The 18,820-nt window shown below is 48.2% G+C and overlaps 1 protein-coding gene across 6 annotated transcripts in view; it reads right to left on the bottom strand.

The window, feature by feature from the left end:
- Positions 1-4,164: 4,164 nt before the first annotated feature.
- The window catches only part of DENND2A (DENN domain containing 2A), a 101,920-nt gene continuing 87,264 nt past the window's right edge, over positions 4,165-18,820 (bottom strand). For all 6 annotated transcript variants that reach the window (XM_078438613.2, XM_078438611.2, XM_078438605.2 and 3 more), the window contains 6 exons: positions 15,204-15,381; positions 13,520-13,561; positions 8,941-9,058; positions 8,381-8,626; positions 6,699-6,785; positions 4,165-5,576 (listed from right to left, as the gene is read on the bottom strand). In XM_078438613.2, the coding sequence (XP_078294739.2) occupies positions 5,545-5,576; positions 6,699-6,785; positions 8,381-8,626; positions 8,941-9,058; positions 13,520-13,561; positions 15,204-15,381 (703 nt within the window). In that variant the 3' untranslated portion in view covers positions 4,165-5,544. The remainder of the gene's footprint in view (positions 5,577-6,698; positions 6,786-8,380; positions 8,627-8,940; positions 9,059-13,519; positions 13,562-15,203; positions 15,382-18,820) is intronic.

Genomic DNA, 18,820 nt, shown 5'->3' on the forward strand with positions numbered 1-18,820 from the left:
GCTCCACGCTCTGAGCTGTCAGCACAGAGCCAGACGCGGGGCTCGAACTCACAAACCATGAGATCATGACCTGAGCAGAAGTCAGATGCTTAACCGACTGAGCCACCCCGGCGCTCCAACATATTAAAACAATGTATCATTTTAGCCATTTTTAGACTATATAGCTCAGGGGCATTAAGTACATTCACGTGGTTATCCAGACCATTTGTTTTTTTTGTTTTGTTTTGAAAGCCCAATATTTTGACGTGGCTACAAAGTGCCGGATGGTGACCGTCCTGTCTGGCGGACCATGGCCTTTACCCCACTAGCTCCCGCAGGAAGCAAATGCCCCATCTCAAGATATGTGGCAGCTTTTGGCTTCACTCTGCCTCCACAGCACCACTTCCTCACTCAGCAGGGGCCTGACTGGGCTCGAAGGGCCACCTGGTTGGCCAAGGCCAAGGACGTGGGTGGAGCAGACCCCCCGCGCTGCTGCCGGGAAGGGCCCTGACCCACCCCACCCTGAGTCATCCTAGCGGCCCGCCTGGCTTGGCTTGAGGCTGCTGTGCTGTGTCTGGTGCCGCTCAGAGCTTTCCCGGGGTAAGGCAAGGCAGCGAGGGCCCGAAGAGCGACCTATGCCCCGAGACCCAAGCTAAACTCCAGGCACTGGGGCTCTGGTCGGCTCAGGTAGTTGTCCGCCTCCCGGAGCCCCACTGGATAAGCCCCTTCACACCTGTCACAGAGGGCGAGGTGTGAGTCCGCATGAATCTGGAGTTCTCTGCCAGAAAGAGAACTCGGTCCACACTCTGCCCGTAGGGGTAAGAGAATGAACTCTGCTGTAGGAAGAACAACCGTCGTGAGGTTTGGGTGCAGGACTTACCTGTGTGCTCCTAGGAAGACAGCTGGGGTGGGTTGTAGGCGGAGGAGAGGAAGACAGGCAGGGCAGCTGGCTGAGGTGCCCGGGGTTGATCGACGGTGACACTGTTTGCTTTTTGACCCATTGCCAGGGAAGCTGGCACCAGGCCTCTGTGAATTGTAACCAAAAAGGAGGCAGAGGTTGCCAGTTGCACCCCGCCCAGGATCTGGGTGAGGGTGAGGTGTGGCCACCGGCCAAGCCAAGTTAATTGGCCTTAACAGGTGCCAGCAGTTCAATGGCCCTTCTCACCTGCCCTTTGCTTTTCTTACTAACCTTGGCTCAGGCCAGAATCTCCCTTCTTCCTCTGCCTGTTTCAGCCCTTCCTGCCCACCCAAGTTGGGCTCTGGACTCAGCTCACATCAACTCCTCGTGAAGTCTGAGCCCTCCTCCCCCGCCCCCCCCCCCCCCCCCCCCCCCCCCCCCCCCCCGCCCAGCCTGCCCTGCACACACCCACCTCACCCTCTTCTGAGCTCACTCCTACAGCAATCTCTCCTCGGGATTTTTGGGGGCCTAGCATGTACCACCTTGGGCTTGCTTTCAAGCCTATGCCAGGTAACTAGAATGATGGGACCTTTCTCAAAAACCTAGTTCACCAGCTTTGATATCTCATATGAGTGTGGGTGACCCCTTGCAAGCTTATACCCATTTATGTTTTTATTTTGCAGAGCATTTTAGGAGCCCTTAGGTAATGCTGAAATCAGGACATGCATGCAAAAGTCTCATTTCTAAAACTTGGCCCTAAGATTACTCTCTGTCAGCGAAACATAAAGGAGAATTTGCTTATAAGGGAGATCAGTCACCTGAGGAAGTGAGTCACCTAAGACAGAGTCCTGTAAATGTCTGAAGATGTTTGGTGAACTCTTGGCCAATCAAGGGTTGCAGGGCTTAAGCCCTAGATAGGTTAAGGTGGGTCCCAGGAATCTGCATTTCAAACTTGTACTCAAGGTGATTCTGATGCAGGGGGTGCCAACTCTCCCCCCCCCCCCCCGAGAAACATGGGGTCCTCTCTGAGAGGTATGGCTGGAAGGTGATGGGGATAGCTAAGCAAGCTGGAACCTGTCTGAAGAAAGGAATGGAACATTGAAAGGTTGGGGGTGGGAATGAAAACCAATGTAGCCACTGTGGAAAATAGTTTGGTGGTTCCTCCAAAAATTTTTTTAATATACAATCTCTACACCCAATCTGGGGCTTGAACTCACAACCCCAAGATCAAGAGTCTCAGGTTCTGCCAAGCGAACCAGCCAGGCGCCCCCGTCTAAATCTAAATGTAGAAATTTCTATATGACCCGCAATCCCACTCCTAGGTGTATCTACTCAAAGAAATTGAAAACTGGTATTTAAATAAATACATGCACACACGTTTGTAGCCGTACTAGTCACAATAGCCAAGAGGTGGCAATAAAGCCAGTGTCCGTTGATGGAAGAATGAATAAACAGAATGTGGTCTATCCATACAATGAATATCATTCAGCCATAAAAAGGAATGAAGTTCTCACCCGTGCTAGAGCCTGGATGAACCTTGAAAACATTATACTAAGTGAAAGCAACCAGACACAGGCGACATGATGTGATCCTGTTTATAATATCCAGAATATCCAGAATATCCAGAATAGATAAATCCATAGACAAAGCAAGAAGATTCATGGTTGCCAGGGGCAGGGGGGAGGAGGGAATGGGAGTAACTGTTTAGTGTTTAAATGTTTAATTTTTTGATGATGAAAATGGTTTTGGTTGTTGCTAATGTTATGAGTGTGCCAAATGGCAGTGAATTTTTCACTTCAAAATGATTAATTTTAGGGGCATCTGGGTGGCTCAGTGGGTTAAACAACTGACTTTGGCTCAGGTCATGATCTCATGGTTCCTGAGTGAGAGCCCCACATCAGGCTCTCTGCTCTCAGCACAGAGCCTACTTCAGATCCTCTGTCCCCCTTTCTGTCTGCCCCTCCTTGTTCATTCTCTCTCTCTCTCAAAATAAATAAACTTGAAAAAAGAAAAAAATGATTAATTTTATGTTCTGTGAATTTCATCCCAATATAATAAAAAGTGGGGTGGGGGGAGAAATGGGGCGGGTATGAAGGAGGCTGTCAAGGATCAAGGAGGCAGAAGGATTATCCCCACTGCCTGGGGGAAATGGACCATGTGAACTGAAATGCAATAACGGAGTGCTTGTAAACACACACACATTCTTCGTTAAAATGTATGCTTTTTCTTGGCATTAGAGGACTTGGTTCTTGGACAGATGCTCCGTGTGAGGCACGACACATAGGCTGAGTGGCGGTCATCTGGTCTAGCCCACCCAGGTCTTCCAGCCACACTTGGTTTCTGAACCCGAACAGTGTTGTCCATCCACAGTCTGCCCTAAGCTGTGAGCTGGGATTACAATTCTGCTTTGTTTATCTTGCCTCTGACCCTCCCCAGCCTAATTTCCCACTTTGCAAATTGTAGACAACTTTTCAGTTGATTTAGTTTGAACATAAGCAGAGTTGGACCGGAGGAACGCTGGGAAGGCGGGTAGGAGGGTTCTCCAGGGTCTGATGATGTTCTCTTCTTGACCTGAGTGATGGTTACACGGATGTGGTCATTTGCAAAGGTCTGTTATGCCGTATACTCACGATCGGAGAACTTTTCTGTTATGTATATTTTACTTCAAGCAAAAATGAAAATGAAAATAAGGCAAAGTACTGAGATACTTATACAATGATGCTTTTCTCAATGCTCTTTAGGATATTAAAAACTGGAAATATCCTGCATGCAGAAAGGTAGAGGATTGGTAAAATAACTTTTAGTACATCTATAAAATAGAGTGTTACACAATCATAAGAAATGTTGACAAAGATGTGTATTTATTCACCTGGAGGTGTTAAGTAAACAATATAATATGAAATAAGTTAGAAAAGAAGGTATATTCCAAAATATTAAAAGAAATCATCTCTGGGTAGAATATTGGTATTAATAAAATAAACTAATCTGAGGAGCTTGTTAGGTACAAATTCCTGAGCCCCCAAGACTCAAGAGACGCCTATTCAGTCTCCCCCGCCCCCCAACCCCAACACACATACCTACCCAGGTTAACTGTGATGTATAGACTGGTTCCTACCATTTTGGGGGGTCTTGGACCCCTTTGAGAATCCGATATAAACCATGGATCCTCTCTCCTAAAAAACAAATGGACATACCAAAGCTTGGATACAACCTGCAGGTGGGAGGGGGTCATTCATGACTCCAGTTAAGAACCTTTAATGGAGAATGACAGGTCAACCTCTTCTTCATTTTCCTTCTTGTTCTTTTTTTTTTTTCCCTTAGAAGACTCCTTGCTCCCAACTCCCTAAAGGTGAGAACCTCTGCCAAGTGGCACAGGTCCTTGGGCCATTACAGAGTTCAGACTGCTGGTGCCGTCCGGAGGGGATCCACCAGCGGGATATGCTGTGGTGGCGGGCCTGAGGCCTGCTTGAGAACTTGCCTGTGCTGCCCACCATTCTTTTCCTGCGTCCCCCCTGAAGCCCTTGCAGGATGGCACTTGGAGTGCAGCCTCTTCCACACCTCCCTGCTTCTGGTCCAGAGGAGTAAGCCTCCTCGCTGGAGCACAGGTCTGAGGAAGCTAACCCCAAAGTCTGGATGCCCCTCTTGTTAACATCAACACCACAAGCCCCTCCATTTTTCCTGCACATGTACTATTTCACTTATGCCGATTTGGGTCCCTACAACGAGATGGGAACGTTTCCTGCGATATAAATGGGAATAGGGTCAAAGCTGTGGCTTCCATGTTTTAAGGACCCCAAGAACATTTCCTTAACAGACCTTAGCAGGAGATTTCCTTCTTGTGCATGCCTCTAAAAGTCATGGACTGCTTGGGCAGTGAGTGATGCTACGGCTTTGAAGAGAGAAGAAGGCCATCCAGAGGAGTCAGGTCCTTTTGGGACGAGACGACTGGGTTGTACAACAAATGACCTTGGCCACCAGGTGGCATCACTGGCTGGCCTCAAGTGCAGCTCATCCCAGGAGGCAACTGTTCCTACAGCCCCGATATGACCTCATTCCACACACAGGCCAATCCTTTCGGGGAGAGGAAAGGTGTCCCCCACCCCCCTCCCCACTTGTGAGCAGGAGCGTGGTAGGCATCGCCACAGCCCTCCTCCCCTGACACCTGCATCTGTCCCCGCCTCTGCCAGAGGAGCACCTTGTTTCTAAGTCCCTGGTCACTGCTCCTGCCCTCCTCCTCCTCCCTCCTCTTGGCTTCAGAGCCCAGCTGCCAGGCAGGATGAACCAGGGCAAGATGGCACAGGGCAGAAGAGACTCTTCCTAGCCCTGGCATAATAAAAAGAAAACCCAAACACTTTTCTTTCTTTTAATACCTAAGGTTAAAAATATAAAAAGTCCCAAACCCAACAACCCAAACAATACATCTGAATGTCGGTGACATGCCTGGTCTCAGGTCCCCTTCACAGCGCTGTTCTGGAGAAGCAGCACCTGCTGCACGGCTCTTGGGCCCTGGGTCCTGGGGAGGCTGTGCGGCAGCCGGAAACCATCCTGGCCTTCACCCCGCATGTGGGACAACCAGGACCCAGCGTTTCAGAAAGGCCACTAGGACTGTTTTTTTTTAAAATGTGCTTGCACTAGGAGGAAGTTTCCCCTTGAGGACGAGCCGAAGGTTATTTCTTGTGGAGAAACTTCATTTTATTGCCTAAAAAAAAAAAAAAAGAAAACGAGAACATTTCACCAGGCGGACAAAAGTGAAATCCTGCTCTTTTCATCCCAGACGCGGTGTGGACAAGTGTGGCCTCCGGTGTCACCCCTGAAGCCTCTCTGTGTGCCCTTCCGTGACGAAAAGGGATCTTCCCCAGAGATGGGAGTTTGGAAAGGAAGAGCTTCAGAGCCGGAAAGGAGGCTTTGCTCCTGCACTGGTGACACAGGAAGCACTGAATGTGCCGTGTCCTTGAGGAGCCAAGGATGGAGAAGACTCCCGGCGGTGGCCCGGTGGGTCGGGGCAGGCACAGTATGGCCACGTGTAGCTCCTCCTGTGCCTTGTCAGTGCAATTCAACCAAAGTCCTTACGATTCTTTTATTTTCCTTTTAATTTTTATTTATTTTTTTAAGTAATCTCTACACCCAACATAGGGCTCAAACTCATAACCCTGAGCTCAAGAGTTGCACGCTCCACTGACTGAGTCAGCCAGGCGCCCCAAGGTCCTTATAATTCTTATGTTTCCACTTTTCAGGGCCACCTGGAGGCTAGTCCAGGCCTTTCCTGCCACACACCCTTCTCTGGTTCCCTTCGCACTTCCTAAACTCAATTCCCCAGAAGATTTGAGAGTGTGGGAGTAAAAAAGGGGGAACAAAAAGGGGGCACCTGGGTGGCTCAGTTGGTTAAGCTTCCAACTCTTGATTTCAGCACAGGTCATGATCTCTTAGTTTGTGAGTTCGAGCCCCGCATTGGGCTCTGTACTAAGGGTGTGGAGCCTGCTTGGGATTCTCTCTCCCTCCCCCTGTGCTCCTCCCTTACACACAAGCCTGCTCTCTCTCTCTCTCTGTCTCTAACTATATAAGTTAAAAAAAAAAAAAAAAAAAAAAAAAAGACCATGGGAGATAACAGCGAAGGAAGATAGCAAGACAGCCCAGGGGGCTGTAAAGCAGGAGGGGTCCTTAGCTTCCTCTGTTTATATTCTGGGGCCAGATTAGAACAGGAGGTTACAGTGCTGGTGCAGAAGCACAGCTCAGCATTATTTAGGACCCACCCCAGGGGAGGCAACTGGCTGAGACTCCAAGGACCAGAGGCTGGTGCTGGGGACTGACAGCTGGGCCTTACCAAGTCCCTTCAGGAACCTATTGACGCCACTGTGTTCTCCACTGGGGAGTGTTTCCAGGTACTCCTGGGCTCGGACCTCAAACAGACCTGTTGGCAAAAGAAATCCCAGCATTTTAGTCCCTTCTCTTTCCCTCTCTTCTAAACATACCCATTTCCTTACTGCCATAAAAAAACCTTGCTTCTGAGACGAGCGGCTCCTATAAACATGCTCTGAATCGTAAGGTTTCTAAGGGTTTTTATTGCCCTTATAATTGCCCAACCTTGTGCAGTAAGTGTCTTTGGGAGGCTAGAAAGCTAGCCCGTATGTGAAATCCTATTTTTATTCAGCAAACACCTTCCAAGTGTCTATACCGTGCCAGGCATGCGGTTTGGAGGATGAACCAGACGGCCCTGGCTTTCAGGACTCCTGCAGCCTCCCATACAAGGAACGCTGGCCAAGTGGTTGGCTTCCTGGGAATCCATCAGCCATCTATCAGCTCAGCAGGGCCAGACACAGCACCTCGTAGGTGTGAGGCCAGGGCGGGAGCCTCAGCCATTCTGTCTTCTTTTCTCATCGGTCTTCCCTGGATAGAGGCTGCCTTCCATGCTACTTTTAAGCTTTTGTGTCTCTCGACCTTTCTATCAAATAGTGATCTGTAGACAGATATGCTGGTAAAGCAGAGCTTCTCTTTAAAGGAATCCTATCATGGGCAGTGTGACTCATACTTTAATCAATTTCCTTTTGTCTCTTCAGTTACCACTCATCAGAATACCTGAAGTGTGGCCAGCCTCCATCACTACTTTGCAAAGAGCTCCAGGAATGTGGGGCTTTGGTTCCTTAGCCTAGTCTCTGCCATCACAGCACCAGAGGACAGCAAGGCCCAGGCCGAGGCTCTCCCAGGACCCCCCTGCCCTCCCTACTCACTGCACCTGGGTGGTAAGCGTCTCTCCACCGACCCCAGTCTAATCCCATCGGTGACCGTCTTTACCCACATTTCTAGCTTTTCGATTCCCGAAAGGGCTTAAGATGATGTAAGAAAGAGAGGGGAGTGATCTGATCCTCCTTCACATACCTTGCCTCCTCCAGCCCTGGAAATACGATGGAACCCAGCCAAAGGGGACAGGAAGAGGGAGGAGAGAGAGTGCAGGAGGGGAATGGGTGGCCTCTGTGGCGAGATGACCCCCATGCTGGGAGAGCCACTGCTGTCCTCCCTCCTGTGTGGTCAATCTGGCTAAGCATCAGGAGGCCCTCACACAAAGTGGAGGCCTCGGCCTTCCTGTCTTCCCCCGTCCCGTCCCAGCTGGCTCCTGCCATGCCCAGTGGAGATGGAGGAAAGAAGGGCAGAAGGGAGGAGGAGAGGCCTGAGGAAAAGGAGACGAGGGGCCACAGAGAGACAGGAGAGAGTGTTCTCAAGGGTTTCGTCAAGTTGGAAAGATAGAACAGAAGGAGAACTTGCCACCAGAACCTGGACTGTGGTTCTGGGAGAGGCTGTGAGAGGGGACAGAGATGGCCCGAGAAGACAGGCAGGACACTGGGGCAGCTGGCTCAGCTCCGAGGTGGCAAGAAGGGGCGTTCTCCAGAGCAGGCAGCCGCACTGGTCCCACCAGGGCGCTGGCTCCATGACCTTCCTTTTTACTCATCTGCCCCCGGGGCCAGGGCGTCCCTAGCTGCCTGGGCCCCCACGTGGAAGGTGCCTCCTCACCTCTGGCATCCTGCCGGCGCAGTTCCCGCTCTTGGATGAAGCCCCGAAAGGTCTGGGTCTCCATGAAAACCTCCAGGAAACGGCGGAGGCTCTTGGAGGAGACGGCTTTGCGGAAGGCCTCTCGCTGCAGGGTCCTCTCCTCGCGCTCGCCCGCCGTCAGGAACAAGGAGTAGTGACCCACGATCTCCACGAAGAAGCGGACAAAGGCTTCTGACACCACCTCGTTCAAGGGGCTGGACTCCGGGCCTGAGCACAGTGCGGAGGGGCCGGTGAGGGCAGGGTTGACACAGAGCCCCCGAGACACAGGTTACCCAAGGTGATGAAGTCATTTCGTGTCCCCTTGTCATCAGGGATTTTAGGGCCCAAACGGAGGAGGCGGGAAAAATCGTCTCACGATTCAGTGTTAGAATGAGATCCAGATAAAGGGGTTACACACCCACTTTCTCTCCGGGCATGCCTCTCCGGCCGGCCACGTGGAAGGGACAGTCACTTGCCCATTTGCTCCCAGACTGTAATGACGGAAGAGCAAGGTGCAGTCTGGGAGGTGGCTGGGCACTTACCACGCTTGCAGTCCGGGGGCCCTTCGTCCTGGTCACTAGCCAGGTCATTCCTCTGCTCCAGAATGTGCTCCAGGGCTACCTGCAGCTTCCTGGGGAGAATGGAGTCCTCGTCATCCATCTGTAAAGCAGAAAAAGCAGGTGGGCCATTGCCCCAGGGCTTCTGGGGTGGATAGCTGCATCCTGGCCAGCAGGTCATGCTGGATACACCGCAGGGCCATCCTGGCATGGTTTTTGGTTTAGCGGAAGGAATATGACTTAGAGACAGAGATCTGAGGTTTGAATCTCTATTCCACTTTTTACAAGCGATATGAGCCTCGGTTTCCCCACTTGTAAAATGGGCTAGCAATCCATATCTTCCCCACTGTGAAGATTAAATGCATATAGAAGACGTTGATGAAAGAATTTGACAAAGATGTAAATAAATGAAAAGATATTCTGTGTTTATGGATTAGGAAAATCAATGTTGGGGCGCCTGGGTGGCTCAGTCGGTTAAGTGTCTGACTTCAGCTCAGGTCACGATCTCACGGTCTGTGAGTTCGAGCCCCGTGTCGGGCTCTGTGCTGACGGCTCAGAGCCTGGAGCCTGTTTCAGATTCTGTGTCTCCCTCTCTCTCCGCCCCTCCTCCCCCGTTCATGCTCTGTCTCTCTCTGTCTCAAAAATAAATAAACGTTAAAAAAAAAAATTAAAAAAATTAAAAAAAAGAGAAAAATCGATATTGTTAAAATGTCCATATTACCCAAAGCCATCTATAGACTCAGTGCAATCCCTATCAAAATTGCAATGGCATTTTTTATAGAAATAAAAACAGCCATCCTAAATTTCACATGGAACCACAAAAGATAATGAATAGCCAAAGCAATCCTAAGAAAGAAGAATAAGGCTGGAGGCATCACAATTCCTGATTTCAAATTTTCTTACAAAGCTATAGTTATCAAAACAGTATGGTACTGGCATGAAAAGAGACACATAAACCAATGGATCAGATACGAGAGCCTAGAAATAAACCCACGCATTTATGCTCAACTAATATTTGGCAAGGGAGCTAAGAATTCAATGAGGAGGGGCATCTGGGTGGCTCAGTCAGTTAAGTATCTGACTGGCTCAGGTCATGATCTCGTGGTTTGTGGGTTTGAGACCCACATTGAGCTATGGCACTGACAGTGTGGAGCCTGCTTGGGATTCTCTCTCTTTGCCTCTCTCTCTGCCCCTCCTCCACTCACGCTTCCTCTCAAAAATCAATTTAAAAAAAACTTAAAAAAACAAAAGAATTCAATTCAAAGAATGACGGTCTCTTCAACAAATGGTGCCGGGAAATTCACATGCAAAGGCAAAAAATTGGACCCCTATCTTACACCACTCACAAAAATCAACATGAGATGGATTAAAGATTTAAAGATAAGACCTGAAACTGTAAAACTATTGGAAATAAATGGAAAAAGCTCCTTGACATTGGTCTTGGCAATGATTTTTTCGGTTATGACACCTAAAAGCACAGTGACAAAAGCAAAAATAAAAAAGGGCCGCATTGCACTAAAGAGCTTCTGCACAGTGAAAGAAATGATGAACGACAGTCGTATACTTGCGCACCGTTGGTGCGAGCGTCAATTAGTGCAGCGGCTACAGGAAACAGAACGGAGGTTCCTCAAAAAGTTAACGATAGGACTACCCTCTGATTCAGTAATCCCAGTAATTACTGAATTACTGAATTACTGATTCAGTAATCTGGGTATATAGCTGAAGGAAATGCAATCACTATCTTGAAGAGGTATCTGCACCTCCATGCTCACTGCGGCATTATTCACAAAGGCCAAGACATGGGAACAACCTAAGTGTTCATTCATGGATGAGTGAATAAAGAAAATAATAGATAGGGGCGCGTGGGCGGCTCAGTCGGTTAAGCGTCTGACCTCGGCTCGGGCCGTGATATCACTGTCCGTGAGTTCGAGCCCCGCGTCGGGCTCTGTGCTGGTAGCTCAGAGCCTGGAGCCTGCTTCGGATTCTGTGCCTCCCTCTCTCTCTGCCCCTAACCCACTCGCATTCTGTCTCTGTCTGTCTCAAAAAATAAACATTAAAAAAAATTAAAAAAAAAATAGATAACAAAAAATATACACACACATATACACACACATACAACATGCATATACATACATACACACAATGGAATGTACACACACACACATTCACATATAATGGAATATTAGTCAGTTATAAAAAAGCAGGAAATCTTGCCTTTGTGAAAACATGGATTGACCCTGAGGGCATTATGCTTAGTGAAAGGAGTCAGACAAAGACAAATCCTGTATGTTCTCCCTTCTATGTGAAATCTAAAAAAGCCGAACTCACAGATTTCGAGTAGAATGGTGGTTGCCAGCAGCCAGGGTATGGGGGAAATGGGTATAATCTTCAGGTTGTAAGATAAGTTCCGGGGAAATCCAATGCATGGCATGGTAACTACAGTTAACAACAGCACTCCACTGTATACTTGAGAGTTGTTACTAGGTCTTAAATGTCATCACACACACACAAAGGATAATTATGTGAGAGGATAGAAGTGTTAACTAATCTTATTGTGATAATCATTTCATAGTATGTACATGCATCAAATCATCATTGTAAACTGGTATATGTCAGTAATATCTCAATAAAGCTGGGGGGAAATTAAGTACAATACAAAGTCCTTGGCACCTAGTAGATACTCAACAAATGTTCCCCGCTGCCCCCACCCTGCAGGATGGCCAGTGCTAATAAGGGAGCTGTGGTCAGGACAGATGACCAGTGTGATCCGAAGTTGGCTTTATGATCTGACCTCAGAGCAGGAGGGCCTTGGGAAGGGCAAGCAGACAAAAGTAATGATTAAAAAAACCGAACAAACCACATTAACATGACAGAACTTGTCAGCAGTATGGCCACGTCCAAGTTTAAAAGCAATCCAACAGAATGCCTGGAAAACCTTACTACCATGATTCTTTGCAAGATCTGATAGGAGTTAGCTCTCTTAGGCGAGTGGTAACAAGAAAATAAATGTGTATTATTTTCTCTGATAATGAGAGCAGTTTATGATCATTATAGAAAACAAATGAAAGTATTAAAACAATTTAAGATCTCTCACACTCTGCCTCCTTTTCAGTCTCCTATCCCAAACAGTTAGTATCCATGTTTTGGTGAGTTTTCCTTTCCATCTCTTTAAGAGGTGCGTGTGCGCACACACACACACACACACACACGTATACACACACACAGTTGACCTTTGAACAACTCAGGTTTGAACTCTGTAGGTCCACTTACAGGCAACTTCTTTTTCAATAAATCCAGTACAGTCCTGTAAAGGTATTTCTCTTCCTTATGATTTTCTTGGTAATACTTTCTCTTTTTTTCTCTAGCTTACTTTTTTTTTTACTTTTTTTTTTTTTAACGTTTATTTATTTTTGAGACAGAGAGAGACAGAGCATGAACAGGGGAGGGGCGGAGAGAGAGGGAGACACAGAATCTGAAACAGGCTCCAGGCTCTGAGCTGTCAGCACAGAGCCCGACGCGGGGCTCGAACTCTCGGACCGTGAGATCATGACCTGAGCCGAAGTCGGACGCTTAACCGACTGAGCCACCCAGGCACCCCTCTCTAGCTTACTTTATTCCAAGTATCTGATGTATAAGACATATAACAAAGAAAATATGTATTAATCAACTGTTTATCCTATCAGTAAGGCTTTTGGCCATCAGTAGGCTATCGGTAATGAAGTCTTTGGTTAAGTCAAAAGTTATTATACACAGATTGTCAACTATGCAGGGACACTTCTAACCCTTGTGTTGTTTAAGGGTCAACTGTGTTTTTTTCTTTCTCTTTCCTTTTGTTTTTTAAGATATTCTTTTTTTTTTTTTTTAATTTTTTTTAACGTTTATTTATTTTTGAGACAGAGAGAGACAGAGCATGAATGGGGGAGGGTCAGAGAGAGGGAGACACAGAATCTGAAACAGGCTCCAGGCTCTGAGCTGTCAGCACAGAGCCCGACGCGGGGCTCGAACTCGCAGACCGCGATATCATGACCTGAGCCAAAGTCGGCTGCTTAACCGACTGAGCCACCCAGGCGCCCCTCTTTTTTTTTTTTTTAAGTTTATTTTATTTTGAGAGAGACAGAGATAGCATGAGCAGGGGAGAGGCAGAGACAGAAGGGGTGAGAGAGAATCCCAAGCAGCCTCTCTGTTGTCAGCGCAGAGCCTGATGTGGGGCTTGAACTCACGAACTTTGAGATCGTGGCCTGAGCCAAAATCAAGTGTCCGATGTTTGACCGACTGAGTCACCCAGGCGCCCCGTCTATAGTTATAACCTATACAAAGCTTCTAACTGTTAGAAAATAATTTTCTAACACAACAAATGGGACTCAATCCATAACCAAACCCTTCCCCTTTGACCCCTGCCTTCTGTCCTGTTCTCAGTACAGCCCGGCTAGGGATCACTCAAGCCTGCCGGCCTATTGTGCAATCCCAGGCCCACCAAGGAGCCTTTCCAGACCTGGAAAATTGTGTCCCAAACAACAGAGAGGTGAAAACAGAGCAGCACGCTGAAGCCAGCCTTTTTACTCACCTGTCTGAGGAACCGATTGTTGACCAGGTCAACCACAAGGACCTGCAAGATGAAGAAAAGGGACGATTACTGTCACCAGGGCTTCTGGGATGTAGTGACAGACTCTTAGCCTTCTTCCTTCTTGGCATCCCGACAGGCAGCTGGGGTGGGGGATAGAGTGGCCCATTTGTGGTTTCCCGACGTTGCCACTGTAGCCACAAGTGATGAAGAGGGGAGGTAGGGGGTGGGGAAAGGCTTTCCAAAATCGCATGCTTTCAACACTGAAACCACAGCTGGGACATGTGTATGCCACAGATTGGACTCCCTGTCCCGTTCCCACGCTGGCTAAGGCAGAGACTTTGGGACAGATTTTTAGTGTGCAGGTTACTGGGGTGGGCAAAAGATGCTACAGGTCCCCCAGGCCCCCCCCCCCCCTTGCTTCCATTCCATTCGACGCTGCCACCCCCCACTCCCAGCTCGCTCTCTCCTCTCAGCTACCCAGGTGGCCTTTTCCTTTCTCTGAACGGGACAAGAAGAGAGAAACCCAGAGGAGTGGATCCAGCTGGAGAATAAATCAAGCTGCAGGTGCTGGGCTTTCATCAGTCAAAGCTTTTAGGGTAGGCACCTTCCCCTTGTCTCCGTAAACAAGGACTAGGGACTGGGACCCGGGCCAGGTGGGCCAGGTGTTGCGTGAGGCAAGTGAGGCGCCTAGAGCACAGGTCAGGAAAATGCTGGCCTCTGCTTACATGACCCGGGGAGTGAGGCCCTCACTTGGGCCTCGGCATGGGCCACACTGGCTATGATGAAGAGCATGGGCCTGCATGGCCACCATGTTCTCACCAACAGCTGGAAACACAGGCTCTAATCATCCCAGAGACTGTGCCCAGGAGCTGAGGGAGCCCTCCCATTCCTCCTTCTGGGGTTGAACTGAGCCATTTCAGGGATCACACAGTACCCAGACAAGCTCCTTGCAGTTCAGAAACTTACACACGAAGAGCTGCATGTGCTGGTGAATACTTAATGGGGCTTCAGGTTACCTGGGCAATTAGAAGAGCCACGTCTGGGGCCCCGGGGTGAATTTCAGGGACAGGTGTTCCCCCGGGGGTTTGGAAGTGAGTAGTATCAGTTAGGTCCCTCTGGTTCCATGAGTGCTGGGAGCTCAGGACACAGGACAGTGATTGATTATTTAGAGGAAGGAACTGGGGCTAAACACCCACAGAAATGCCAGGTAGGACGTTCCCTGCTTGGGTGCAAGCCTGAAAACCCAGAACTGGATGATTAAAAACATTTTGGTTGTTGTCTCTTTAACTGATATGAAAAAGGACCTGTTCCCACAATCTGTCAACTTTGTTATTAGTCCAAATATAAATTCCAGTTAGCTCTTGTGTGCTCCCTGCCCACCTCCCAGTTTTGGGGAGTGCAAGGGAGGGGAGGTTAGGGTAGATGGCTACTTCTGGATGAAACGTTTTACCATCTGGTTAAGTTGTAGATGTCTGCCCTTCTCAGGCCAGTAGGTTCATTTAGAGGAGAGAACTGAACTTGAGGCTACTGAGGGTCCACTGAGGCGGCCTGGAGTGGGGGGCGTGGATCTAACAGACAAAGCCATGGGGTCCCCCATTCCCTGCGTGCCTACAGTGCCTTAGCCAACACCTCCCCTCTACCTCGGGCACCCTCGGGAGGGAACAGTGATGCCCCCAGAGCTCACCTCTTCCAGCGGCAGCTCCCTGAGCAGTGGCAGCGAACTGGTGAGCAGCCCGATGAGGAAGGGGGTTGGTGAGCACACGATGTCGATCATGGTGGGGGGCAGCACGGGGATGTAGGTGTGCTGCCAGGTGAACGGGTAGATGGCGGCCACCATTGCGTGGCCGCACTTGGACAGCGTGCTGCAGTGGAGGGGAGAGAAGGGGAGAAGGTGCAGATTCAGGGAAAGCTCCAGACACGGCCTGCTCAGGCTCAGAGGGTGGGCGGCCGCCATGGAGGAGGCTGGAGACAAATGTGGGCACTCCTCCCCGAAGGCGTGTTGGTCAGAAAGGGCGTCACGTGCGTAAGCAGGTACATCACGTAACACAGTCCTAACGCAGAGTATATCAGGCACATGGAGCCTGTGTGAGGCTTGGACACACAGCCAGAAGGACAGATTGAATGCCTTAGCTAACTTTTGCTAGTGTCCCTCCACATGCAAGCTACATTCTTTTTTATATTATTATTTTTTTAATGTTTATTTTTGAGAGACAGAGCATGAGCAGGGAGGGACAGAGAGAGAGAGGGAGACAAAGAATCCGAAGCAGGCTCCAGGCTCTGAGCTGTCAGCACAGAGCCCAACGCGGAGCTCGAATCCATGAGCCCTGAGATCATGACCTGAGCTGAAGTTGGACGCTGAACCTACTGAGCCACCCAGGCGCCCCATGAGCTACATTCTTGTAAGATCTTGACCACATCATTCACTTTCACCCCTCTTCCCCATATCCTTCCAAAACAACGAAAGCCTCTTTTCTCACGGATGCTCATTGATTTCTCTTACTGAAGACACTTTTATATTCTAACACTAGCTGCTTCTTCGTTCCCTTCCGCACATTCGCTCAGCCAAGCACGGATACCTAGGTGCCATCAGGGCAAACAGGGTGGCTCCTCTGGCATTTACATGGCAACCGTCAACTGTGAGGCTCTCCTTGTAAGCAAGAAACTCATATGCAGTCAGTTACCCCTTACCCAGAATTTAAAACTTAACAACAAAACACAACATTCTCTCTTAAAGAATAATGATCATGGTGTAGCCTTTATCGGCAAGCCCTGAGCTCCACTGATCACCGTCCCCAGTGCTCTGTGTGGAGCTTGAGTTCATGCCTGGTCTGCTGGATGAATGGGTGGATTACCCCGGGCTCTCATCTGGAATATCAGCCCCACTGTGCCACAGATGGTGATGCCTGGCAGCCTCCCAGGGTGGGCAAGAGCTGACTTTCCCTTCTTCTGGGCAGTTTCTTGTTGCTGGTGAGCCTGCTGGGGTCAGACCCTCTCTGTTCACATCCTAGTATGCCATGGGATTCAAAACGTCAGAAGCTTGTTAGAAATATGTGTAATGTAAGAATAGAATAATAGCGAGGGCCCATGGTTCTCCCTGGAGTATACAGCATCCTTCTCAGGCCACAAGCCCTATAACCAGCATTTGATTTGTTAGGCCACCTTTTTAATGTTTGCCCCAGTTTTCAGCTGAGTTCTGTTTAGGAAGCAGGGTCCTGGATAGATGAATGCCTCCTTACTGGGTTCCCAGGGATGTCAGGCACCTATAAAGGCATGCATACCTTGGAGATACTGTGGGTTCTGTTCCACACCCCCACAATCAAGCAAATATGTTTGGGACAGGGAGTCAAATGATTTTTTTTGTTTTCCGGTGCATATAAAAATTATGTTCATAGTATACAGTATGCAAATGTGCAATAGTATTATGTCTATAAAGTGTATAGATTTCAATTAAAAAACAGTTTGTTGCTAAAAAATGCTAACCATCATCTGAGCTTCCAGTGAGTCATAAATCACCAATCACAGATGACCATAACAAATATAATGATAATGAAAAATATTGTGAGATATTACCAAAGTGTCACACAGAGACACAAAGCAAGCAAACGCTGGTGGAAAAGTGGTGCTGATAAACTTGCTTGAAGCAGGTTGCCACAAACCTTCAACTTGTAAAAAAAACACAGTATCTGCAAAGTGCAACAGAATGAGGTATGTAATGTCATGGTCATAAGACTTTCCCAAGCCCATTTGAGTGGAATCACTTAACTTTGGCTTCCTTAAGGAGAAAAGATATTGGCTAGCAAGTGAAATACCCAGACAGAAAAAGACAAATACTGGATGATTCCACTTACATGAGGGACTCAGAATAGGCAAATTCACAGGGACAGAATAGAACAGAGGTTACCAGGGGCTGGGGGAGAGAGAACAGGCAGTTGCTGCCTCTGGAAATGGGCAGTGTTGATGGTTGCAAACACTGTGAATATACTTACTGCCACTGATCTGTGTACTTGAAAAGTAAACCTTCTGTTATCTATGGTTTACCACAATAAAAAAATAGCGAAAAAAAAAATCACTTTCTAAGGGAGTTCCTATGAATGTGGCACTCCCTGAACATCCTTAAAATACATACCAGCCCTCTTTTCCATCCCATCTGCACTCGGGGCCCCTTGAACCAGAGTAATGCTGAATCTTGTTCATTTATCAGCATGAGCCCTCTGACCTTCCTGTTCCCTGTCTTCGCAAACCATCACTCTCTGAACACTCCCTGGGGTCATGAAATGCTTCTTAGTAGCACCCCATGTTGCCCTGATATGTGGTCCTAGTCTCTTCTTCCAAATTATCACCCCCAAAATGAGAAAGATGCCACCCCAAGATTTCCTTCTTATCACTATAATACCTTCTTTGTAAGAGTGAGGTATATACAAAGTATGTAATACCCTCTTGAGTAACAGTGACCCAGAATAATTAAGTCAGGACTTATACCAAGGAGAATAACAGCAATCATTCAGCCAGTGGTTTGGGGTGACTTCTGTCTTCCAAAAAATCTTCTCTCAAAGCAGAGAAGCATTTTCCTAAGGCATCACTTTCTCTGAGATACCAGGAATGTTTATACTTTCAGTGAGTTGCACACCATTTGTGTTTAATTTTCTTGATCACGAATGTGTTGAATTTACTCTGTTCTAAATTTCTTTAGTTTTAGGACTACTCTGTGTGTGACCAGTCTACAAAGGTGATCTGCTCACGTACTATAGTTGTGAGAACACAGCCAAGAAAACGAGAAGAACGTTAAAAAATAAAGGAGGATAGTTAAGTGTAGAGTGGATTTTTTCAGACTATACTTTGCAGCCCATCATTGGGTCCTGAAATAATTTTAGTGGGTTGTGATCAGCATTAAAAACAACAAAAAAGGGGCACCTGGGTGGCTCAGTTGGTTGGGCGTCAGACTTCGGCTCAGGTCGTGATGTCATGGCTGGTGAGTTTGAGCCCCACATCGGGCTCTGCGCTCACAGCTGGGAGCCTGGACCCTGCTTCGGATTCTGTGTCTCCCTCTCTCTGCCCCTCCCCTGCTCACGCTCTGTCTCTCTCTCAAAAATGATAAACATTAAAAAAAAAAAACCCCACACACACACAACAGAAAGAAGAGACAAGAGACAGTGTGTTGCAATGCGTTTCAGGTGTAACTATCTGTGTGTATGTATGTGGTATTGGCATTGGGTCTGGACGTGAAATGCATTTCTCATCATGGTCTGTAATAAAAAGGGTCTGAAGCCAATGACTTGGACTGAAGAACTGGAGGTTGGAGGC

This window comes from Panthera onca, chromosome A2, assembly GCF_046562875.1.
Source record: "Panthera onca isolate mPanOnc1 chromosome A2, mPanOnc1 haplotype 2, whole genome shotgun sequence".
Classification (NCBI taxonomy): domain Eukaryota; kingdom Metazoa; phylum Chordata; class Mammalia; order Carnivora; family Felidae; genus Panthera; species Panthera onca.